Below are 26,264 nucleotides of genomic sequence, written 5' to 3'. Positions count from 1 at the left end.
CAGTCACAGCAGTCTTAGAAGGATCCAGTTACACTGTTTGTTTGCTCCCCACCTCCAATTTGAAAATGTGTAAGACTATAGAATATTTTTCCTCTGTCTTCAGCAATGTTTTGTGTCTTTTGTTTTTAATGAATTAGAGAGTTAAAATGAACAAAATCATCCCACTGATATGTCAGTTTTCCTACTGAAAACCGTTTTTTTTTCAATTTTTTCAACTTTTAGACTCTCATAATTTCACAGATTGGAAAATATTTATTACAGATTACAGATAGGATTTGTTTGATTCTGCTATTCAATGAATATTTGTATGAAGGGATAATTGGGCTAATAAGACTATGAAACATGTGTTCTATTTAAATCAATTGATTTAGCTTTAAAATGTATTCAAGTGATAGGAAAGCATGGTGGTTTAGATCTGCTATTCTTTCATAATAAAGTTACATTTTATACAATAAAAAATATCACGGCTTATTATGAATGTTACCAAAGACTGTGTGTGAGGTTTACTTGAATGCATTATTTTTAGCTACTCTGTGTTTGAAAGCCAAGTGATATTTATAAGTAACATAAAAACTATTCACATGAAGAAAAGTATTTTTTTATGTTGGAAGGAACTCGGAGTCATTGCAAGACATTTGATTAGTATTCATGGCATAAAAGGAAGTTATTTTCAGGGTAAAGGAATTTGTGAAAAGATAATTGGTTAGACCAACATTCTCATTAACATAATTTGCATTAAATGTGCTACTGTGAATTGTAGTTATTGCTTTTCCATTTGAAAGGCATGCTTTGTTAACTTATTTAAAGAGCCTTGTTAAACTACAGTTTAAGTCATACCCTTTAATTCAGCAATAAAATATCAAACTGAAGATCTGTTATTACCAACTTTGTGAGTATGAAGAATCATAAACCAGTTCTTGATCCCAGTGGATTTTCCTGATGAGGTAGGTTTGTTTAGCTACTTTACATCTGGTCATTCTCAGATACTGAAAGCATTCGACTAATCTTTTAGTTTAATTTTACTCCTTTTAAGAGCAGAGGAAACTCTTTATTTCCTCTTTGACACAGCATGAGAAATAACTGAAGGAGTCTTGGGGATGTTGGAAGAAAATACTTATGCCTTTGTTCTAATAGTATGAAGACTTTGAGGATCACTTGGTTTAATTATTTTGCAATAAAACTTCTTTACATATGTAACTAAATTGAGCCTTTAAAATACGAGCTGTTAAAACATAAATTAATTTGCGCATTTTCATACCCATTTTAAAATCATGAGACTGAAGAATGAATTTGGATTTCTTTAATTTTCTGCATTAGTTATTACTTATGAGCAGTATTCTAGATATTTTGAAAGAGGGGGATTTATTTACTGTTGTGCAATGAAGAGGAAGGCACCTTTGTCGGCAGTGAGTCAACTGTGAGCGCTCAAGTTAAGTATTTGCATCTGCAGATAGATACATAAAGACAGGGTCTTATTCTTCCATACTGCTGAGCATACCTAGCCATCATGGAACCTGGTGTTTGTGAATTATATGAACTAAACATTTATAAAATTAGGCTGCTTCTTAGATATCTAAATGTTAATTTCAGTGCTTAATTTTAATTATTTGCACTTGTACTGTTTGATACTGGTTGTTTTCAAAATAGTAGTATCTGAGGCATTGAATGTAAACCAAAGCCTAGTTGATCAGGCAAGGTTGTATGTCAACCCAGTAATGCTGAACAATGTTGGATAAACCTAATGAAAACAGGGAGATGCAGATCCAAGCTGGACATGGTCATGGTCATAAATATCTATATAAATACTCAGCTGAGAAAGTCACTTTCTTGCTAGAATGGTTCTGAAGATGACGATGATGGACATATCAGGTACACAGTGTGATTAGTATATGAGTACATTGCATACCCAATGAGCATACATGAAATGCAGTGAATTAGAATTGCACTTCAAATATAACAAAAAAAAGCCATGCCAATAAATTTTACATTCCAGCTGGGAGATGGTTAAGTCTCCCTTTTTTTATTGTTTGGCAAAGAAATATGCCAATTACTATGCCATTTTGCTGCTTATTCATTCTGTTTGCAAAACAGAAGCTGGCTGATGGTTGCACTGTTGAGTAAAATTGCTGAAAGGCTGAAATCCCCTACATTTTGGGACAGGCAGACAATGGAAAAGAAGCCCATTTCGGATACAGCACGTTATATGTTTGGATTTTGCATGCAGGATTAAGGGCATGATTCAGGAATTGTCAAAAGTATGAATGGCAGTTAGGATGTTGAGAGCCAAATGGAAGTAGATGCTCAGTTGTTGGTAATGCCATTGAAAACTTCCTCTAGTGCATTCATTCTCTATTAGAGGTTGAGACAGAATGAGCTGTTGCTTCTTAACTAACTGCTGGACTAAATCCTAGTGACTTATACGTGATCTGCAATTCTCGGGATCAAATTTCATCTCCTTCACGCAATAATTTAACAGGTTGTTTTTTTTCCTAATAGAGCTTCTGAAACAGCTATTTGTTCTCAATCTGCGAGGTCTAAGAAGGCATATGTCCCATACTCTGTATCAGCAGTATCTTTGCTTTCTGTTACTCGAGACCTTTGGCCATCATCTTGCAACCCTAATCTTTCATGTTTCCTCTGTCACAGACCTTACTAATATTTTTGAGTTCTTGGAATTTTTGTGTGTTTTTTCAGTGAATAAATTTATAGGACTGTCTTCTGCAACCCAGCATGATACTGCAATAGAAATATCGCATTGTCCTGGTTTCGGCTGGGATAGAGTTAAATTTTTTCCTAGTGCTGTGTTTTGGATTTGATATGAGAAGAATGTTGATAACACACTGATGTTTTCAGTTGTTGCTAAGTACCTTGTCAAGGACAACTATCCTCTGCTACCAAGCTAGACTGGGAGGGAGCACAGCCAGGACAGCTAGCCCAGCTGGCCAACGGGGTATTCCATACCATGTGACATCACGCTCAATATATGAATGGAAGGCGTGTTCTAGGAAGTAGCGATTGCTACTTGGTTATCAGTCAGTGCGGGTGGTGAGCAATTGCATTGTGCATCACTCATTTTGTATATTCTATCGTTATCATTATTATTTTCCCTTTCCTGTCCTACTAAACTGTCTTTATCTCAACCCACAAGTTTTTCTCATTCTTACCCTTCCGATTCTCTCCCTGTCCCGCTGGGAGGGGGGGAGTGAGGGAGCAGCTGCGTGGTATTTGGCTGCCTGCCAGGTTAAACCACGACACGCATCTAAAACAAAATAATAACCCAAGCCCTGCTATAGTAAGAGGAAGTTCCTGCTTGGAGGAATGTGGTAGGAGGCTAGAAGATCCTATAACTAAGGTTACATCTGTAGCTTAATTAGCCCTATTTAAGGTTTCTTTAATTCAGTCCCTTATGTATGTGATTTGGACTTTGGGGTTCAGTCATCTTTTTGATGACATGCTGGAGTAGGGACTAGTTCAAGGAAGAGAGAGTCTGGAGAATTTAGCTACCAGACAACAAAATTCGTTTTACTTGGCCTGTACAAACTGATTTTTAAAACATTTATAATCCATTTTAAGAGAGATTTACATGTTGATAAGAGAAGGTTTATCTACAGCACATTCAAAGCTGTTCATAAAAAATGCACTCTCTGAATTACTGTATGTATTCCTAGTATGTTGTCCAAATTGGACTTCTCAATTAAAATCTTGCTTGTTGACATGGCACCTAGCACCTCCTCATTCAGTTTTGAATTTGTTGTGCCTTTTACAGTACTGTTTTGCAAATAAGAGATTAAAAGAACTTTCTATAGAACTTTGGCTTAAAGAAGTTTAATACTGTGAATGCAAGCAGCATTAAAATTAAATGCAGATTTGTTGAAGATGTGATGTTTATTGATTGAATTTACTTCTGTAGGGTTGGGAACGTTGGAGAAAGCTTGTTATTTTTTTGAAAAATAAATATTTTTTTTATTTCTTTTCTGTAGGAGATTCCTTTACACAGTTCCGATTTGCTGATGAGAAGGAATGGGATAGAGAAAGCTTATGCCATAAGCAGGTAACAGAATTATATTCAAATGAGTTTGTGTGGATAATTGCCTGGCACAGAATACCTAGGCAGTTGTGCTTTCAGCAACAAATTGTTTAATACAATAATAGTACTCTTTATTCTGTATATGTTTATTAATTTGTCTCTGATGCTGGAGGCTCTTGGGTCTTGTAGTTTTTTTTTCTATTGAAGACTAATCAAAGCAGCAGGCTAGGTTTTTAATTAACATTGAAAGAAAAGAACAAGCAAATCTATCCAGTGAGGGGAAAATAAGGAACTGTCACTTTGCTTTACTGACATATCAAGTCAGCCTTCCTTTTTCAGCTGTATTCAAGAGAAAATAGTTTAGTAAAATGCCTATAACAAAACCAATAAGAGTATATTCATCTATTTGATTATGAAGCTTGTTCTAGTTCTTTCAAATTAATGGTTCATGTCCTCTGGTTGAAACTTCACCTCCGAAATTACTGTGGGACCAACTAGGTTTTAGATTATTTGTATGTGGATTCTCTATGCTGGAATAAGAAGGGGCAGAGCAATAGGAGTTTGCTCTTTTCTGTATCAGGATATTGGAAAGTGTCTAATGTCTGCAGCTGTCTTCCTCACATAAGTCACCTAAATTATTGCAAGATAAATGCTTTTGTCTTCCAAGCTTTTCTTAAAATTGCTGCAAAATTGTGCTTGAGTGTTTCTTGAAACATACATATGTACTCATATTTTAAAAGTTTGCTATTTATTTACTAAATTATCGACAATAATTATTCCCTGGGAAGTGATATTTAAGGGTACATTAAAGCTGCAAAGTCAAATTAAAATGAGGAAATAAACCCAAGTGCAGCATTTGTTTAAAGTATCATATGTTTGTTCAGTGTGATACAGTCTTTCAATGACTGTGTATTTTTTTCTTATCAGTTCCTCCTGCTCCTAGTGTGCAGGATGTCAGCATCCAGAATATTATTTCTTCATAATTTCCTCACAGGCTTGTCATTATAGCATTTAGGTGATTTGAACACATTAATTAATTTCTGAATGGCCAAAGCCATTGTGAGCAGAGTGAAGTTGCACGTTGTCAGTGGATTTCACAAATATTCTTCTGGCTGCCAGTGATGAGACTGCACAGTTCTGGAGCCCGTCCCACGCTCTCACTCATTGTGAAATGTGCTGTGCATTCTTGTGCCTCTGTTGTTGTGACTACCAAACTGTAGTCATTTGTCCTGCCCTGTCCAAATTTGTTGTTTCAAACTGTTTCCTGTCTTTCATTGTTCTTATGTCAGTTTGAAATAGTTTACTGCACTAGTCACCATTACCCTTCCTTTGATTTCTTATTTTAGTCCAGAATCCTGGCCCAGATGGTTTCATAGCACTATCGAATTTTTCACATTGTCTCTGGTCTTCAGCCTGTTATTTCCTTTTTGTTTCTGGCCCATCTTTCTTTTCCCTGAAAGCAGCTCTAATTTTCATCCTAGATCCACTTTGCCGAATTCCTTGCCTTTACCTCTTAGTTCTTTCCCTGTTTTTAGTTCTTTGCCTGTCTATACATTATGTACAAGACTAGGGAATTGTAAATTGAAGCGAAGTATTACAATTGTCCTGGTTTTGGCTGGGATAGAGTTAATTTTCTTCCTAGTAGCTGGTATAGTGCTGTGGTTCGGATTTAGTATGAGAAGAATGTTGATAACACACTGATCTTTTAGTTGTTGCTAGGTAGTGTTTACTTAGTCAAGGACTTTTCAGCTTCCCATGCTTTGCCAGGTGCACAAGAAGCTGGGAGGGAGCATAGCCAGGACAGCTAACCCAACTGACCAACGGGGTATTCCATACCATATGACGTCATGCTCAGTATATAAACTAGGAAGCATGGTCTGGGAAGTAGTGATTGCTGCTTGGGGATGGGCTGGGCATAGGTCGGCGGGTGGTGAGCAATTGCATTGTACATTATTAATTTTGTATATTCTACCATTATTCTCCCCCCCCCCCCTTTCTGTTCTACTAAAGTTTTTATCTCAATCCATGAATTTTATGTTTTTTCCACCGATTCTTTCCCCCATCCCACTGGGGGGGGCGGGGGGGAGGGGGGGAGTGAGCGAGCGAGTGGCTGTGTGGTGTTTGGCTGCCTGCTGTGTTAAAACACAACAACCATGGAAAAAATAAAGCAGAAAAAGCACAAAAATAGTTGCAGAATAACTAGATATTTCCCATTCCCTATTATTTGTAGAAAGCAATGGCAAAGCATCAGTTTCAAATGTGGAATGGAAATGTAACAGTGACATCAACAATAACTAATTTTCAGTTTATTAAGAATATTATCATTCATTGTTACAAAAAGTAGATCTGGATTTGCTTTATTGTATATTGATAGAATGGAATAAAAATGTTTCGGAACATGGTCTGCAATTTAAAAATCAAACAGGTAATAGTCATTTGGATTTTTCAGTAAAAAACGGAAATTCCAGCAGCAAAGTATGCCTCTACTTATTTTCTTGAACAAATAACTACATGTGCCATGAAGTGCTTATAATTTATTAAATAGTGCTTTGATCCATTTGTTTGGTTTTTATTCAAACACCACTTCTAGTGAAATCTCTACTTGCATATTGAATTCCTTTTTCCATTGTGTTATTTCTCCAAATTCCTCTTTTCCTTCATCGTCAGCCTTTCCTCCTCTTCCCTGTCTCCATTTTCACTTTCATTCGCAATGTTCATTCACATTAAATCTTTTTGCAAGTGTACTTAGCTCTTCCCAAATGCACTTAAATGTTATTCAATGATACTTGACTTTTTACAATTTTTTATGTTACCAGATTCATGAGATTTCCTTGTCCTTTGCAAATGTGTAGAAGCCATATTTAATCTTCAGTATCGATCTGTCAAAAGAACTGGGTTTTCTGAAGTTCTAGTTCATTGTTGGGCAACAAGAATTGCTTGTTGAAGACTTTTTGAGGTTACTTGTTCCAGTGAATCATCTTTGATCACTAATCCGTTGTAAAATAAAGTTGTTAATAAAGAAGAAAAATTCTAACCATCAGGTATTTAAGTTGTTTAGTCCTTTTACTGTCATTACTGGATACCAGAACCAGAATTTGGGTACAAGAAAGTGTTAAACCAACTGCATTGTTTCTTTTTTTAATTTATTTTAATTTTGTAAATATGCTATCTGAACACACTATGTCTTTGATGTTCATTCTTGCTGTGTGTGCAGATGTCAAAAGCCATCCTGTTTACTGGCTTTTGGGAGCAGTGTGAATTCCTTTTACAAATATCTTATGATATGGCACAAAACACTCTCTCCTAATTGAGTATTTGGACTATACCATACTGAGAAGGACAAATTTTTATCTCTTTAAGCTAGATTTAGAAGCAGCTTCTCTGCTTCCATGAAAATCAGAGTATAAACTGAACTTAAGCATTTTGTTGTCAGATTTTAAAATATGTGATGGATAACAAATACCTTTTTCATCAATGGTTAACACGCTCAGAAAGTTCTGCTGTACTGTGAGCTCAAAATCTGTTTAAGTCTACCAAAGCCCGGGGCGTTCTGTAAAAACATCAAATATTGCTGGTCCATTTTGTGTAAATTTTTTAGTAGTTTACAGCCAAAATAAAAAGGGGTCAAGAGAAAAGGAAACTTTAGTACCTGTCATGTTAATAAGTGAAAGTTCCACCTTTTTAAGCAACTAGGCAGCAGTAATCTTTCTTGAATATCTTGAGTATAATTTTAGAAGTGTACGTAACTATAGTTTGTCGCTTTTGTAAGCATCGAAACATTTTAAAAGATGGAGAAGTATAAAAAGGGCCATGTTGTTCAGGCACTAAAACCGGTAGAGCTACACACAAGCTACATGGTTTGATTGCTTAGAAAACAGCAGCAACTCATTAAAGAATGGCGATTCTCACTGCATAGAAAGCTTAAAATATGTTTGAGTTGGAAAAGCCTCTTATGACATTATCAACTTGCAGAACTATATCCTACTTTGGATTTTTCAAGGCATTGCCAAAGCAGCATTCCATTTATACCTTGTTTTTAAACCTTTAAGTGATTATTGGCATTGTAGGTGTTTATATGGTCATTTAGCCAAACTGCTTTGTACATGTGTAACTTAAAACTATGAATTCCTGTATTTCATTAGATTGTTCTTCACATTCCTTGAATGCGTGGAACAGGGGAATGTAATAGTCATTATTAGTTCATATTTTTTTTTAATACAAGTGTACTGTGTATTGAATTATATTTCAGTTATCTGCACTTTCTGTTGACTGCCAGTCTTTGGTCCAGGCCCTTCAGGAATTGCCTCTACATCTGAGGTTGAATGTAGCTGCTGAACTTGTGCAGGTAATGCTGTGAATTTTCACAAGAAAATGCAAATATTTTAAGTGAAACAATCTATGCAAGAATGGCTACTTTAAACTTGGTCTTCAAACATAAGTAGAATGTATTTTATAAGTAAATACATTTCTTGAAACTGGCATGTCAAATGGCATGTAATGCAGGATACCCCTCTATCAGCACTTCTTATGCTTTGTTGGCTTTAAATAGAATGCTTCAATGTGCAGCACATGAGATTCGAAGCCAGGTATCAGTGTTTGACATGGAATGATTGCACTGGTTTTGTATTTGCTTCTCTTCTTAGCAGCTGTTAAAAGCTTGCACCAAAATTTTGAAAGTGCTTTCACATTCTTTTCTGTTAATTATTTTAACTGTGATTTACTCTTCTACATAGCTAATATCATCATACATGTTTATTCTATGAATCAAACTTACATCAGTGTTAGAACAGGTAGAACTGTCAATCAAACAAGTGCAGAAAATGTCAGTTATGCTCTGGTGAAAAAAAGAAAGCAACAGAATATTAGGAAAAAATGTTTCTTCAGGCTGTGAAAAAGAAAATATTCATTTAAGGGCAAAACAACCAATAAGATGTAAATACAAAACCAAAATTCTTAAAAAAAATCCATCTGCTCAAGCAAGGAAAAAGAAACACGACCCTTATGGAAGAAATTTTACTTCTGTTTGGAGTTGCATGAAGCGCTTCAGTGACTGACACCACTATGCTTTTTCTTAATGGAGCTCAAATATATCTGCAGATGTGATGTCTAAGGGATTGCTTTCAAAATGTTGCTTTCAAATACAATTTTCTTCTTCAGAGTTCTAGTCACGGTCTTTAACTTTTATCAGGGTTATAAAGTGTATGTTATGACATTTAATCTTTGTCTCATCGTTCTGTCCGGTGATGTGGTTATCAGATATGCTGCAGTGTTATTAATGCCAGGGCATCCTGATAAAAGCAGAATCTGTGTTCCACAGTTAAATAATGAGTTGCCATTTCTTGTTTCACTATTTGATAACGTTTTGTAATTTGGTTTCATTTTTCAAAATACACCGCTATATACTATAACTTTTGCTAAATGATTTTCAGCGACCTGTAGTATGGTTTGCTTTCAAGACTGGAATTTTGGATGGAAGGCCTAACATGGGATAATGTTTCTAGCCAAATTCTGACTTTAGTTATTCCAAAATTCAGAATATTGATGGGATTTCATTACAGAAGAATTAAAGAAAAGTAACTCTCCAAGAAGTATTTGTGAACAATGGAACTTGCTGATTTAGCATACAATCTCATATTCTGTAATAAGGGATAAAAGGAGTTTGTATTTTTTAGTTGCTTCTGTAAAAGTATCATCAAGATAACTTTAGTTTACTTTTAGTTCTGAATTCAATTCTGCTGAAATTCGTTGTACCTTCTTAAGTGATCAAATATAGGAAGTATGAACTACAATCCAAATTAGACAGAATGGAGTTAATCGTTAGAAAGACTCAAGTCCTTTCTTGTACTCTTAGGCATCAACACCTGTAGAGCTCCCACAGATGAAATCTAAAATTATTGAAGACAGCAAGAGGAGAGAGCTCCTGTTCCGACAGTCTCTGGCTCAAAGTGAAACGGTGTTCGTCTCCCATCCCATTGGTGAATCTGTTGCTCCATCAGAGCCTGGAAGTAAAAATGGTCCTAGGGCAAGTGCAGCAGAACCATTTCAGAGAGCCCATCCACTATCAAAGCAAGAGACTGACCATTTGGATGAAGAACTAGATCTTCTCCTAAATCTAGATGCTCCCATTGATACAGAAAACAGACCTGTGTCAGATGCGTTATCCTGTAACATATCAACCAAGAAAGATTTGAAAATGGATTGTAAGGAAAACGGTAAGATTTCTCTTCTCCCCGGCATGCCCTTAGTTAATTTCCATTGCGCTCTCTTTTGGTGATGTTTTTGACCTCTTGATTAGCTAGTCAACAGTACTGCTGTCATCATCTGTCATACTGCATTTCATTTATCTGGGGCTGTGTTCTGACCCATTTGTTCCTTTTCAATTTTAACTCCCCACTGAACTGAAGTTTCACCATTGTCAGTTCATTTTAAGCATTAAGAGAAATTATTCTGCAGAACAGCATTGGTCTTATGATTCAGCAAAATTTTAAATTAAAAAAAAAAATTAATGTACTGCTAGAGAATTTTAGTGAGAGGAAGATAAAATAAAGTCTTTATATAACATTATCAGCCTTTAGTTCACTCTGCTAATTGTATACAGAATTGACAGCTATTTCTGATGGCTTGTTATAAATGCTATTTTCCAACTTTACTAGCAATGATTTTACAAAACTAAGTTTAGTATGGAAACAAAACATACACAACAATTTTCATATTTCAGAAAAATCGGCAAACCCTTCCTTTTGTTTGCATTCCTAGAAGTTACGTTTGTACTATTTGTTTGTTTTAATGGAGATGGTTTGCTACTCCTCCCCAGTCTACAATGCTGTAAAAGAATTTTTAGCATCTCTGATTTTTTGTGTATGATTTTCTTGCTATCTTAAAAATTAAGTCCAAGATGGTTGAACATGTAAGACGTCACCACAAGCAATACAGCAAGTCTTGTTACTGAAGACAATCTTGAAATGCTCTTTCATTTCAGTGGTATGTCATGCTTTCCACTCCAAAGCACAGTGTAAATCCCTTAAGAAAACAATGCCATCAGAACATGGAATCATATCATGCTGTAATAATCATGCAGGGCAATCTGCTGTTGTGGCCTCCTGCTCCTCTCCTACATTAAAGTAAACTCTCCATCAGACAGGATTGCGAAGAGCTCGCAGTAGGAGATCACTTATAATCTGTCTGCTGCAGACCAGGCCCAGCCCCCCTTGGATCAGAGGGAAGCCACATTGTTCTGGTTGAGCTTATTAAGCTGCCTCATTTTTTTTATTGTTGCTACTATTTTTAGACTATGACTCGCTATTCATCAAGAAAGAGAGATTGTGTTTAAATAGAGTCATTGTGCATTAAAAAGCAAAATGATCTGGGACAAAGAGAGGGTATGGAATTGTTTCCAGATTTTGAAGTCTGTTCTTTTCACTTTTCCAGACCCCTTAAAACTAGATATGCCTGAAGAGGAGAGTATAGCATCGCAGCAACAGCAAAGTACATCTAAAAATGTCACTGAGGAAGAGCTTGAAGATTGGCTGGACAGCATGATTTCCTGAAGCTCAAATTTTCTTATGTGAATAACTGAAAATAGCAAACATTAAGTAGAAAGCTGATTCTTCCTTTATCTCCTCGTTATTTCCTTTATCTATCTGTTTCACTTCGTTCACTATGCCAAATGCCCGGTTTTTTTTTGCTGGCACCTAAAATTCTGTGCAACCAACATTCATGTAGATGTGATTGAAAATTGTCTAAGACTAATATTCTTAGAAAGGTCTAAAATTTGTGATGAAATTAGGATTTTGTTTGCTAAAGATGCAGGCTACAGCACACTAAGAGAACAGTTACTTCAGCTTGTACTTGCTCTACGTAGTCCTTAAAATAAAGCTATGAATGAACAATGAATACATGTGGTTTTTAGTCACCATCCTCATGCCACATCTCCATATTGTAGAAAAATGAGAAAGAAGACAGTGACGGTAATATTTGGTTTGTAATACTTTATTGCAGTGGGCACTTTTTATTAGAAGAAAAAAATGCATAATCCTAGCAGCTTCTACTTGCAGGTGACCATAGAGCATTGTTTTATTTTGGCCTAAGGTTTAAATTGTATTCATTTTGATACAGTGTATGTCTTTTAACAGCAGCTTCTAATAAGCTGTTATTGAAGGTAGTATATAAACAAACTTCAAGTGCCATTTCATACAGAAAGACAGAAAAGCAATACAGTTAATGGATCTGTTCATCTAGAACACTAATATAAATAAAAAGTTTGCATAGCTATGTCTACAGAGGTTTTAAGGCACTTAATGTTTCAAGGTCGAAGTGTTTGAAAATGTTTTCTTTTTAACCGCTTAAAGCTTTTCAAGCTGTATCTTAATACATTCACTAGCACATACTGGGGGGAAAAACTGGACAGCAGTTAGGTAAAATATTTTCTCTGAGGCATGGCCTCTGATGTTCAAGTCCTTAAATGTCAAATGTTGTGCAATTAAGACACCTTTTAGCCCTTTCAACTGTACTGCCAAACACTAGGTTAATGATGTGGTTAAAAAGTTGTTACAATTTCCGACTATGTTTGAACTGGAAGGCTTAAGTCAATCTGGCATAGTTCTCTCTTTTCTAATTAAAATTCCAACAAAAAAACTGTTTCATATGTGGTAGGTACAAAAAGCCTATGAAATAGTGTCAAATTTTATGTATGTCTTGAAGTTTAAAGACATTTACAGCAAATACAAGCTGTGGAATTACACCATGAAAAGAAAAGAAGTTTTTTTGTATACTGAATCTTAACAGTTCATGAGTAAATAATTTCTTTTGTGATATTAGCCAAGTTGATCTTCATACTGTTTCCGGAAGCAGTCCCCTGCTGGGAAGAAATCCCAACATCTTTCTTGGTACATCTTCCACACAAATGACTCCTGAAAATGATAAAGAGTATTTATTTTAACAGATACCTTGCAGTTAGTGCTCTAGATAAACTTTTAACAATACCCAGGTACTGTGCCTATTACCATGGAGTAGGACTGTGAAGACATTGAATCTCAAAGATCGTAACTCAAGAACGTTTGTAAAAGTATTGTTCTGTACTTTTCTTGATTCAGTACTACTGAAATTCAAGCCCTATTAGAAAAACTGTGTAAGTGTAAATTAATCAGTCTAGTTAGAGCAAACCTGTACACAATCTGTTTATATAAAATGTGTTTTAGTTTACTTGGTGTAAGGTACTTCTGTAGTGTTTCCATTACAGCTTCTTCTTTGAGATAAGATATAATTAAATCCTATTTATTTTCTTATTTATTTCCTTTTAGGGCCTAACAACACTAAACATATGTACACACATCCATATACCTATCTGTGTGTGTATGTGTGTATATATATGGATCTAGACTACAAATACAGTAGCTTAACTACTTAATCTTTTGGGAATAAACTACAACTGGTATATTTCAGGGTTTCATTTCAGAGATAAGATGACAGTAAGATTACTAGTTAACTGACTTCTGCCAGAGTTCAGTGCTGGGTAGAATAGCACACTGCTGCAGCCCACCCCCTCCCTTTTTTTTTTTCACCCTTTTCTTTCACTCGCAGAAGACTGTTGGCGGCGAGTGGGGGTGGGGGGTGGCATCATCTCCACTCCATGGTGGTACATCAGTTCCACCTGGTGGTACACAACTACAAGGCTGGAGAAGATAAAAACGTTGAAAGATAATCTTAAGAAAAAAAAAATTAAGTTTTATTTTCTACTCACCTGGCCAGTATGCTCAGTTTCATCCTTGTTAATGAGATACATTAAAAAGAACCTGAAACAAGCACATGAAGCGGTTATTAATGCAGAAGACATAACATCTCTGCCTAACCTTTCCTAGACTGGGGAGATTATGCTATGTAATGATACTGCTAGGCATCTAAAGTGCTTATGTAAAGGAGAAAATTCTCCAGCACTTCTCCTGTGGAAGTGCTAATGTGTAAAATCTGTAGAAGTGGAAAAACATGGTTAGCATTTTCTTCATTTCAGTGCTAGGAGCAATACCTGAATTAGGCATATGCCAACTCCTATACACATATGCTCCAACATCTCGCCTTGGAAGAAGTTAATATAGCTACTGTGCAAGAAATTGCCCCAAGATTTCCAAACACTCATGCTATACAGCTCATGAGCTGAGCCTATCTCAGATACCTGTGCTCACTCAAATGTAGAGAGCTTGAACTAATTAGGAAGGCTGTAGAGTACAAACAATGGTCTGTTGTTATGTGACACAACTCTTGGTTAGCCACTTTTGATGCAGTGCATTTGGAATTAAACTTGGTATGTGCTTTCATTGTAAAGAAAGGAATGTATACTGACTTTAACATTTGTGTAATTAAAGGGCAACCTGGTTAGAAAGATTGTTCACTATATATTATAATATTAAGGAAGTGGCCATTTTTAATTTACTGTGAATTACAGGTTCCATGTACCAATTCAGCAATTCAATATAGTAAGAAAAGCTTGGAGGTTGTAGACTGGTAAAACTATGGATGTTAATGAAAATTTGCCTCACAAAAGAAACGTGCATTGATTTTGCAGTGTCAGTTGCTATGCAAGGAATAATGCAGCCCCCACTCCAGCAGGACTCTTTTTTTTTTTCTTTTTTTTTTAAATTTAGGAAGTTCAGCTGCAGTATTCCGAAGCCAGACTTCTATAAAATACCACCAGTTCAGCTCCTTTGGTTCTGCTGGCACAATGCTCATGTAATTATCGTTGTTCTAGGAGTAACTAATGCCACCAAATTAACTCTTTAAATACCCTCCTTGATCTGCTCTGTATTTACTAATGAAAGTAGAAGATCGCTGTCTTGGGAGTCTGGGCAATAGTCTAAACACATACAACTCCTGATTGCTTCGAGGTTTTGCAAAGCTGCATTATCACTAAAGAACTATAGGACCAGACTTGTGTATTATTTTTTGTAGCTTATCTTTCAGGAATCTTCCAGAAATGCTTTTTTTTGTTTGTTTTGGTTTGATGTTTGGTTTGGGTTTTCTTTTTGTCAAATTGAGGCTAATTTTCAACGATCTCATCAATGTTACCAAGCCCTCAGAAGTCACAATCAAAACTTACAAACTAAAGCAACTTATTAAACTGTTGTTCCCTATCATTGCACATATCTGGGTTTCCTTCCAGAGGAATAAGGAGTTGGTGTGCCTTCAGGTCTCACTCCACTAAGGTAGTTCATGTGTAAGGTGAGAACTTTAAAGATAAGCAGCAGCGTGGAGTAGAGGAGGGGAGACTAGAAAGGAATGGAGACATTCCTCAGTTCTACAGAATTTTGTTTTAGGATTGTCAGCAATGTGTGCACCTAAATTACTCTGGAGCTGAAAGGTGTCTCTGTCGTAATTCCAGTAGTAAAATATACTTACAGATAGTTTGCCAAGTTGTGTTCTTGCAAAGTATGTGTTTCAAAGCCATGTGGGGTTGTGTCAAAATAGTCATTGCCGATTCCACAAATAAAACATTTGGTCTGGAAACACAAGTTGTGGTTACAAATGAATTTTAACTCAAAGACACTATTTTAACTGATAACAATCTAAATGAATAAGAGTAATAAAAAATGTAGTGTGCTTACTCATACCTCCATATCTTCTCTCACTTGTTCTTGCTGGTCTCTTAATTCACCAAAAGCATCAATAATCAGACCTATTTCAAATGGAAAAGTAGCAACACTTCAGTACTTAGCAATATTCATATTTCAAGTAATGTCAGACATCCTCCACTGTCTTTGGAGTTTAGCATACTTATGTCTAGGTTGAACAATTCAAGTTACAGTCTATCAATTTCCAGACATCTAACATTTGTTTACACTGCACTCCTAGCAGTAAGAATTTCTCTTACATAGAAGTACAATCTCGAAAGTGGAAAGGCTTTTCTGAACTTAGATTTTGGTCAGTTTAAGCTTCCATAATCTCATCTCTTTCGTTCCCATGAAATAATTTAATTTTCATTCTCCTTCTCATGGAACTCTTGTATCCCAACTTTTGTTCAACGAAGACGACTCTACTCCCACAGGCCCCCTGGCCAGTTTGTGATGCTGCTTCACATTTGAAGCTTTATTCCTCCACTTCCAACATATTAAGAATAGAGTTGGATCATTTTGGGGACTGTGACATTCATAACTTTTTCTCAATATAAATGTATTACGTTTTTCTTTGCCACCAGATTGCCATAAAACGGCGTTTTTTTCCTAACAGCCTTAGGTCAGTTTATACAATGAGTGTTGAATACTGACAGTCATTGAAGAGAGGTCTCATTCTCTGTAAACCACAACTGCAAACCAATTAAAACTGCAAATCATCCTCTAAAGAAAGGGGGAAATGGGTATGTGGCCATGGTGACTTTCTCCATGTCATTTCCCCTTTCCAAGGGGAAAGTCTCCATTCCCCAGCCAGCTGTGGTGGTTCCAAACCAAAGGTGTGAAAAGTGTCTACAGCAAGGCTCTCCAAGTTTAAATGGTTATTATAGGAAGAACAGTGATCCTGCACAAGCTGCGTCACTGCTGGATAGTTGTCAAAGTGTTCATAAACACTGCAACCCAGGGAAGTTATGCTTCTTGTGCTTTGTCTTTGTGTGGTACTTGGGACAGTGCATTATTTATGAATTAAGTATGAAATTATTATTTTCAGAATTAATGATTTTATCAGCTCAGAAATGAGTCTTTATAGCAATACTGCTGAATTTACCTCCAACACAAATATGGTTTAAATACGTTGCAGAACTTAAGTAGGCTAAATTCTAACAGTCTCTACTAAGGTAAGTGACAGTACCTTGAATAATGGCCAGTAGGATAACGATGACAAAGAAGAAAAATGTGATGTCAAAGACAATTCGATACATTTCATAAGGGTCTCCAGCAGGATCCTCAATTTCATCTCCTATGCCACCACCAGCTCTTACACCCACATACATGTGGAACAGGTAACACTAAAAAAGAGAGGAAAATTACAGATATATTTACCATGAATGATTCTGTTTGTTTTCTTTTTCGTCTTTTTAAAATGATTCTGTTCTGCTAATTCTCTTCACAAGCTATAGCACCAGAGAACACACAATATCATTCCTCATGGATCACACACACTGCACCAAAAATCTGTTACTGTCTTACAAGTACGCTTACTAAGAGTGGGAGTCAGCATCAGCTGTTACCCTCTCCTCACTCCCTAGGTGTTACTTACAGACTAAGACCATTTGGGGGGCATTCTTGTATTTGTTACTGTATTCAACTATATTCTACCCCTTATGTTAATTCTTAAGGTTCTAGCTTGCTCTGAGTAAGCAGAGGACATCTTTTAAAATCTTGTAATGGAGTTTAGAAATGTTGGCAAATATTGCCACAAAATAGATAGTGACCCATTCACAACAGGTAGATCTATCTATGTTTAGGTGGTGTCTGGAAATTTTTGTTTTGCAATACTAGATGTCTGGTTTAGTATATTGTAAATTATTTCTGATCGGGGAAACATAGCCTGTGTTCAGTTCAATGCAGAAGAAATCACTTTACAAAAATGTTGCTGTGTGTCATATTTTTTTGAACATGTAAGTCTTCATGGAAAAATCTCTAAAAATCTGGATATTTAAGCTTTGTAAGTATATTACAATGGAATCTTCTGCTGGAGTGATACACTGCGGATGTTCCTGTATGAATCAGCTACAGAATCTTGTAAACCATCTTCAGCCACACAATGTGGGTTAAAAACAACGGAAATATCTAAGCCCAGCCAGTGTTCTGAAGTCACATTAGACAGCAATGTTGGTGTTTAATAATCAGCATAAAATCTGACAAATCTGGTGTTTCATAAGCAAACACTAAACAGAACTATATACATCCATTTTTATAATGCAACTTTACTGTTGACGTAAGATGCTGGTACTAGTTTAATCATACCTAAAAATGTAACTTGGAATTGATTTACCTCACTTGGAAGAGTGGTTTAAAATGTAATACAGTTTCATTATTCCAATTACTCCTACATCTAATGACCGGACCATTGTATCCAACTTGCAGAGGGACCAGTTAAATAATACTGGTTGGGCTGTTTTCACATTTTCTATCTTTTGCACACCTGACTTGCAGTGTGCAAACTTGAGTGTTTGAAAGAAAGTTCAACAATAGGGAAGATCATTTTGTGAAGTCTATGACACACCTCTGTTCTGAGGTATTTTATTCTATCTTTGGTATATAACACAGGGCAGAGCGTGACTATTCCATGGAAGAAATGAACTGGCCACAAACTCAGAATATTACATTTTTAATACCTGAATTTGTGCTGTTTTCTGTATACAGTAAAAAAATCAAATCCTCTTCATAACATAATATGTATCTGTAGAGTATCTTTTAATATGACATAAATAACATTCTGTGGCAACAGGTGGAAATCAGAAGGGAAATCAGTAGCATTAGGTTACCACCCATAATAAGTTTTTCCCCCTTCTCTACTCACCCTTGACTTCTTACTTCATGACTAAATTACTAATTGTAAGAACTTTGGAGCAGGCTTTTATAACTAGTGCTAATAACATCATATACTTCATATAACCTAAATAAGGATAGGAAGAGCTTGCACACTTGCAAACATTGGGAACAAATTGGGTTTATTTATGCTGTGACAACACAGCTTCTTTTTGCAGGGCTGTCCAGTTTGTCATGAAATTTCTTCCATATACCTTAAGGGTTTTCCATATACCTTAAGGGTTTTCCATCTTCACATGTAAAAGAGTTGCATCAAATCATATACCACAGAGTATTTAGGAGAAAAATCCAGAATGTCTTCCTATACTGGTGAGTGTCATCTATCCCCTGTTGAGCTTAGACCACTGGAGAATGCAGAGGGAATTACACCACCATTCACATTTTCAAAATGACATATAGTAAGACGAAGAGACCCATGGATTTAACAGCAAAAACATCCCTCCCTTGCTTATCATTTTATCTTAAGTATCAATTTGAAAATTCAAGATGAAATTTGAAGCATGCTAGTATGTTTTAGTTACCGTCATCATGTCATCACATTTCATGTCTGGTTCATCTTCATCTTCACTTTTGTTGTAGAATTTGCGGAAGAAGTTGAACGCCACAACAGTGTAAAGATACACTACTACAGCAAGGAGTCCTACAGTAAGCACAAGCTGTGTATGGAGACATGACATGAAAGTAGGTTTCAATTTCATTCTGTCAGAAGAGATATCCTAGCTCAGTGTATTGCCTTAAGTATTGAAAATGTATCATGTTGTACCTTTCCCAAAAAGGAAACTAAAAATAGCAGTTATGGTAGCTTTGAGGTGTCCCTGTTGCTTGGGTCAGTATAGAGGTGTTACTTACCCTGCTCTCATGTGAAAATCAAAGGGAAAACCAGTAAAGTTTCCATCTTTCCGAGCTATATGCATACAAACTATATATCACTGAAGCAACGTTTCCACTATTTAATTTAAAAGTTACATTCTAGTACCTTGAAAAACTGGATATACAGTGAAAATCAAATGTTGTTAATTTGATAAACAATTTCAACTGGGACTTATTATGACTTATCATAGTCTACTTTCTGTTCCAAAGCGAGTTAGCAAAGCCATCGATAAAGTGGATAGAAAATTTTTTAGATAACCAAAGAGGAAGTAATTTCCAGGTCCTGTTTTTAAGCAAATAAAATCCTTAGGTGAAAAATTTCAGCCGTTAATGAGACTAGATTATATTGTTTGTTGGAGTTGGCATTAGAAGATGCAACTCTGGAGAGGAGTTACTGAAGACTAGGTCTTTTAAAAAGTGCAACAATTGGTATTACTCTTTTAAAAGAACTGTAAGAGTATCGAACAACGAGCTGATTGTCAGTTTATCACCTTCTGCAGATCTGTAAGTATGCTCCCAAAGTGAACATTTCAATTGGAAAATCTGCAGCTGTCTTTCAGTGTTTATATCTACTAGCGAGAAAAGCAACAGGATTAGAAAAAATAATCTTCGCTTGTTAAGAATGTATACTAAAAGCTATGGTCTTGAGTTGAAACGGTTTTGTCAATTATGCTCAGTTTTGACTATTACATTTAGAAAAATATCATAAAGAAAGTATATCAATCATTAATTTAAAAGTAATATGACTTTGGTCATCCTGGAGGAAAATTAAGGGGATAAAACCAGAGATTTCAATTATTTGTGCGGTGGTACTGAAAACATTCTCATATGTACTATTTTAGAAACTTCCTTTCCTGAAAAGGGAAGAAACTTCCATTGGTCAATTTCTGCTGAAAGAAAGGATTAAGGAAACACAGAGGATATGTCAGAGTTAAACTAAGGAAATATTCTTAAGCCTCTTGCAAAACATTATGTGGTTTAAAATGTTTTGACAAGTCTAACAGGCTTAGAATATATGTTACTGCATTTGAGAAGGAATGGAATGTGTATGTTTGAAATTTTAGGGAAGTTCTGTTACATTTCTTAAATGTAAGTTAAAAAGTCTGTTAGTGAAAAGCTTGTTTCTGTTGGTATGCTAGCTAGGAACACAGAGCCTTTAGAGATCAGAGGATGATTCCCTGCATAAGTTTCAACAATTAGTTTTGGAAATAGATTTTATTAATCTGATTTTTGCATGACAAAGTGACATATAAATATATTCCACAGTGCAGAATGCCCACACCTGTAAACACATTCTTACTAGCTAAGTATTGAAATCTCAGCGCCCAGATCATTATTACTGCTGTAATTATCACTGCTAAGGAGAGATTGTGAATTCTTATTAGTTATCACCAATCAGTTCATCATTGAGCACAGAGAAGGAGCTGGTTAGGCATAATTCGTATTCTTGTATTTTTCTAAAATTATGCATTTCTGTATTGTGTACAAAACTTCTTTAGCTATCAGCACTCTATGGGTATAGATTATTATAATTTCATAGGATTTAACATGTATTAAATGTGCTGCAGAAGACACAATAGGATCTATTCTTTAATCCAATCATGATCAAAAGGGATTGCATTCCAGTATTTCCTAGGTACCACAAGATTTTTTCCAGAACTGTTACAGAACGCATTCATTTTTCAAACCTTTGCATGGAGCACTAACCTGTTTCCCATTGTGAGTGACTGAAGACAAAATGGTTCGCAATGTCTTGAAACCCATAGCAATATCCAGCAGATGAGCAGCAAAGAAGAAGTTGTTGTAGTGCCCAAGGATAGACATAGTCGTGTACCAAACTAAGTATAAAAAGGACTGCAGAGAAAGTGAAAAGTGGCAGAATATTAGCAGGTGCTAATGTGTATTATTGGATCCAGAATATAGCTTTCTTTTAGTCACTTAAATTATGAAATGAAGTAATACTATCATGATCTGATTTGAATCACAGTTTGAATGTAATACTTTTATTTTACATGTTCAAAAAGACTGTCTTGTTCTGTCTCTTATCATCTCTACTGTTCATTTAAGGAGTGTTTATTGCTTAGTTATGCTAATGAGACCTCTATCTTTACATATTTAAATGCAGTCTTCAGCATATATGTTACTAATATCAAAATCCCCTACCTTAAAACTGTTTTGGCTGGGGAGGTTGTTACACAGTACTTTAAATTTTAATACTGATTCTGGAGGAGAGAAAATGCATTATATTACTCTTGAGACACTTTGTTTAAGTCTCAGACCACGTCAACCAGGACACCCAGAAAACCTGAGGCACATAATACAGCTTATTCTTTTAACAAGCAGTGAACCTGAAGCCACTTTGACGTGAAAGCTCTTACTGAAGAACAATGGCTCAGTGTGCTTTTAGTGCACAATGAATTTATACATCTTCACTTCCCTTGTTTGGGAATGCTCAAGAGGATGCAAAAAGAGGATTCACAACAAAAGAAATTTTAATATAAGTGTGGTCCTTTCAAAGGAGAAGGTATGAAAGAAAAGAATTAACCAATCATGTCAAACAGATGATTCAAGAATAAAAAAGGGTAACTTTCTGCAGACTGTGCTTGATTTTAGAAGAGACACCTTTGGTTGCTAGATTGATTTCTACAAAATTAAATGAACGAACCATTAGCTTCTAAAATGCTGACATTGTATTAATGGTGAGGAGGTGCATATTGCCCTTTAGAATCAAAAAGAAAATTCTAACATAAATTAAAGTAATTTGCTACAACACAAGACAGAAAAAACTATTTTAAAGTGGCTCTGTAATGCAATATTATTTCTGTATGTTTGTTTAAAATAAAAGCAGATGGTGGAAGACATACAATGTTTAGAGTAAATCAAAGCATATTCTTGTAGGCTAACATACTCACATTATCAGTGAAAACAACTCCGAGCTTCCAAATGTGGTACTTTGTATCAATGGAGCTTAACCTAGGAAATACAAATTTTTTGAAATACATCAATGTCAAAATTAAGTATTGAATTCTGTAAATATAAACAACAAACTAGGTTTGGCACTTCACATTTGTTTGCTGAAGGTGGTGATATACATTAGCTGTTTATTTTTTGAGTGATGTAGGTGCTTCATTTTTCAGAGAGTATTCATTAACTCTGAGCACCCATACACAGTTTCTAAACCATTGAAACTGGTGGAACAATTTCAGTGGAGTGATACTGCTGTATTCCACACTTAGAAAAATTGAAGTGTGTTAAAAGTAGTGAAATGTGGAACCTGAATTGCTTGAATTCAAGACACAAGTGTTCTGTCTAGTGTAAAATGTTGCCAAAACTACCAAGAGAAAAGGTAATGCCTTCTGCAAGATTCTAAATATTTTATTAGCCATTAGATGACATGCGAATGGAAATCCTTCTTCTTATGTGCCTTAAGTAGGAGCCTCAATCATTTGGGACCTGGATACTTTCAAACTCTCATCTTCGCTGATGGATTAAGTCAGGAAAACATCTCTGAATTTTTTCTAGGTACTTCGCATCTAGGTATTTGTTATTAATACTTTTTCTGTCCTTCAATTTATAAACTAACTCTGTTGTAACACCTAAAGAACTTTTAAATGCTGCATTGATTATTGGTTAAAATAAAAGAATGCCCAACTATATCAGTCAGCATCAACTTGTGTGATTTTTTTTCTTGCTTTTATAACACAAGTATAAGTATGTTTTAGAACAAACAAAAAGTTTTTTATTTTACTCCCACACTAGGAAGACTTCTCCATTTGAATTTTCCATGCCGAGGAAAACATCACTACAGTTTCAATATAATATCCATTTTTATCTTTGACAGTGAAGTTATGCCAACACATAATTTGTCTGTGAAGTTCAGAAGTCATACCACGATACAAGAGATGCCTCTTCTGGTTCGCTCTCTTCCACTGGACTAAAATCAAGGGCACTTTTGTCCAAACCTAAAAGTTCTGCTATGCGCTCTGCTCCATATAAGTCTCCGTACTTGTTAATAACCTAAAAATGGAAGAAGAGAAGCTTTTGCTCAGAGAAAGACCTCGGTGACATTCACCCTACTTTAAGCCAGTAGTTGTCAGAAATTTAAAAAAAAAAAAGTCTTTCACAATTGACACTACTAGAACAATCAGAACTCCCAGGAAGCCAGGGGAGGGGAGCATAAAAAAGAAAAATAGAAGCATTAAAGGCTATTATCTGAAAGCTTATGTATAATTTGCCATCATTTAAGCTGGCATGTTTTTCTTTTTTAGGGAGATGAGGGGGCTTTGTATCCTAAAGATGACAATGACTGTAAATTAGCGTGGCTGATTGACAGCACAAAGTTATTTCGAATGCCTGAGTCTAGGAAGGAAACCACAGCCTTGTCTTCCTCCCTCCTCCCACCTACGCTGCAGCTGCCTGTTCACCGAGACATTTACCACAACAATGACTTCCATAAAACAAATTTCAGCTCTCAATTATTTGTATATTTATGTGTACAGAAGTATATTACACATAGATATCCAAATTAACTGAAGAGTAGATTATTGCTATAACTAACATAATAGGAATATTAAAAGCCTACCTTTCGTTTTACAAATTTGTCCCAGTAATTGTTAGGAAAGGACCTACATAGATAAGGCAAAGATATTTCAAGTTATTTAACTTGTTAGGGGAAAGGAAAAAACAACGAAAGAAGAAAATACCATGTTCCTGATCACTGCAGATTGTGGTACAATTTCATTCACTCACACACTGCACTTCGAATTACGAGAACAATTTCTTTTCATGTGGACAATAGCTGTTATCAATCATCATTTGCTGCAATATCATCTTTTTTTTCCCTCCTCTTTTCTTTTTCACATCCACAAATATGATTGACTACAAAAGGACAGCAGGCTAAATATTATCACCTAATGAGCCTAATAACTCAATAATAGCAGGGTAGTAATATCTGTAATATCATTCCTCTCCTAAATAAATACTTTATTGCTCCTAGCCATAAAATCAATACGGACAATGATTTTCAAAATAAGAGAGTCTTGTAGCAAAAATAATTTTTAAGTTCACTGGATTACGTTTCAAATAGGGGCTGAACATTTGGAAACCAGCGGACAATTTGCCAACATAAAATTAAAATTCAAAAAATATTTAAAAAAACCCAGAAAATTGCAAAGATCATTTGGCAAAAACAGGGGTTAGTGGTAATCTTGTTCTCAGGTGTATCACATTGTTGTTACTGCATCTGACATCCCAGAACAAGACAAGGTAAAAACCATTTATAATTCTAAAGCTGCAAGACAGTTCAGCTAAAGAGCATTTTGCATCATCTGTCTCTGAGCAGCCATGCCCACACTGGTAATTAAAAGAAAAGCTTATTGTGTATAAAAAAGAGAAAGAAATTAAGCAGTAAATCTTAAATATTGAAGAGGTGTCAGGGTATCTTTCATTGAAAACTCCCTGCTTTTTTTGAGAGTAGTGAGCAACCATGATGCTTCAATAAGCAACCAGTTTTATCCAGGGGAGATCTTACAACAGACACTAGGAAATACATCAGCTTTGACCTGCGAGAAAAAAGATAGTGTTCTCTCTTATCAGTGACATTTCCCTGATCTTCAACTTGATCATAAAAAATATTGTTCTTGAACTGTCTTATGAATAGCAGTGCCAAGGAATTCCTCATTCGGACAGTCTTACTGTGTATTATGTCAGTTTTGAAGAATGCCAATTAGCCGGAAACACTACAAAATTTAAGGTTTTTCTTTTCCCATTTCCTGGATGTAACACTGAGTTGAGCAAATATGCAGAAAGGTGAAAAAGAAAAAAGAACTGCTTAAACTAAAGGACAGTATTGGTAAAATAAAGCAAGTGTTAACATCAGAAGAATGAGATTCCAGAACACTGTTCTGCTGGGATGTGAGGCAAACTTCCCATTATTACTAAGTGCTCGACTTTTTATTTTTCTGAATTGAAGTTCTGAATGAAATTACTCCAGATAAAGGCAAATGGTTCCAGTGACTCCGATGGTATATTCTGGTCCAATGCTCTGTATTATTTCTTTCTTTGATTTCTCAGACTTTTAAGCAAAGTATGTCTCTAATGTAGCCAGCTTGTGTTTATCTCTTTTGCCACAAACATCTAACGCTGCTGCATTTATCAGGGTACCTCTTTTGCCTTTTTAATTACTTTTTTTTTCCACTTACAGAAAGCACATCTCAGTATATACACAGCACTGAGTACCCTCCAGCAGTGGTTATCCTGATGGTACAATACCTGCACTAAACCTCGAGAGTCACTTCACATCAGAGGGGAGGATTAGTCTGCTTAAATTAGCCTTAATCTTTTATTCAACTTCAGTAGATAGTGCAACACGCTGAGAACACACTGTACAGCATGTCATTTGGGATAACCTGACAATGTATCTCATTAATTCATGCTTGTTTTTGCTGAGGATAAACTTACTGGATATCTAGATAGCTCACTATCAATAGTTAAAGAAATGGGTTGGAAATTAAGCAAGCTCTCGAGTTTCCCAATTACCTTCTATTGTAACTTCAATAATATGTCCTAGTCTGTATTTCTAACTGAAATTAAGGAAAATTCCTAAAATTCAGATGTAGGAAAACAAAGCATTCAAGTATTTCCAATATTTTAGACATTCTAATTTTAATGAAAGTACTAAGGGCACTATTTATAATGTACAAAAATTGAGTATGACTGGTAAGATAGGTATTTTGGCTATTTGGCAGCATATTGTCACTCTGATGCACTTAGTTGATTATTTTTGCTGGCTTGTTTTTATCAAACACTTATGCCTGCACAACTAGCCACAACTATTCTGTGACTTGTAAATAACTTTGTTCTTTTCCAGCTTTCTG

At 35.6% G+C, this 26,264-nt stretch overlaps 2 protein-coding genes across 2 annotated transcripts in view; one reads left to right on the top strand and one right to left on the bottom strand.

Moving 5' to 3' along the window:
• The first annotated feature begins 1,847 nt into the window (after window positions 1-1,847).
• Window positions 1,848-11,712, top strand: AVEN (apoptosis, caspase activation inhibitor). Its single transcript, XM_009584284.1, has 5 exons — window positions 1,848-1,869; window positions 3,981-4,051; window positions 8,277-8,372; window positions 9,879-10,239; window positions 11,456-11,712. Exons 1-5 carry the CDS (start codon window positions 1,848-1,850, stop codon window positions 11,572-11,574), a joined length of 669 nt encoding a protein of 222 aa, XP_009582579.1. The 3' UTR covers window positions 11,575-11,712.
• A 1,128-nt stretch (window positions 11,713-12,840) lies between these two features.
• LOC104081504 (ryanodine receptor 3-like) overlaps window positions 12,841-26,264 on the bottom strand; it is a gene marked incomplete at its 5' end in the record, with an annotated part of 25,958 nt that continues 12,534 nt past the window's right edge. The window contains 10 exons of the mRNA XM_009584283.1: window positions 12,841-12,936; window positions 13,767-13,818; window positions 15,416-15,516; window positions 15,628-15,692; window positions 16,817-16,973; window positions 19,041-19,175; window positions 21,097-21,243; window positions 22,302-22,362; window positions 23,279-23,406; window positions 23,972-24,014. Coding sequence (XP_009582578.1) covers window positions 12,841-12,936; window positions 13,767-13,818; window positions 15,416-15,516; window positions 15,628-15,692; window positions 16,817-16,973; window positions 19,041-19,175; window positions 21,097-21,243; window positions 22,302-22,362; window positions 23,279-23,406; window positions 23,972-24,014 — 985 coding nt within the window. The remainder of the gene's footprint in view (window positions 12,937-13,766; window positions 13,819-15,415; window positions 15,517-15,627; window positions 15,693-16,816; window positions 16,974-19,040; window positions 19,176-21,096; window positions 21,244-22,301; window positions 22,363-23,278; window positions 23,407-23,971; window positions 24,015-26,264) is intronic.

The sequence above is a fragment of the Fulmarus glacialis genome, unplaced genomic scaffold, assembly GCF_000690835.1.
Source record: "Fulmarus glacialis isolate BGI_N327 unplaced genomic scaffold, ASM69083v1 scaffold26968, whole genome shotgun sequence".
NCBI lineage: Eukaryota > Metazoa > Chordata > Aves > Procellariiformes > Procellariidae > Fulmarus > Fulmarus glacialis.
This window is presented reverse-complemented; position numbering and strand designations above follow the sequence as displayed.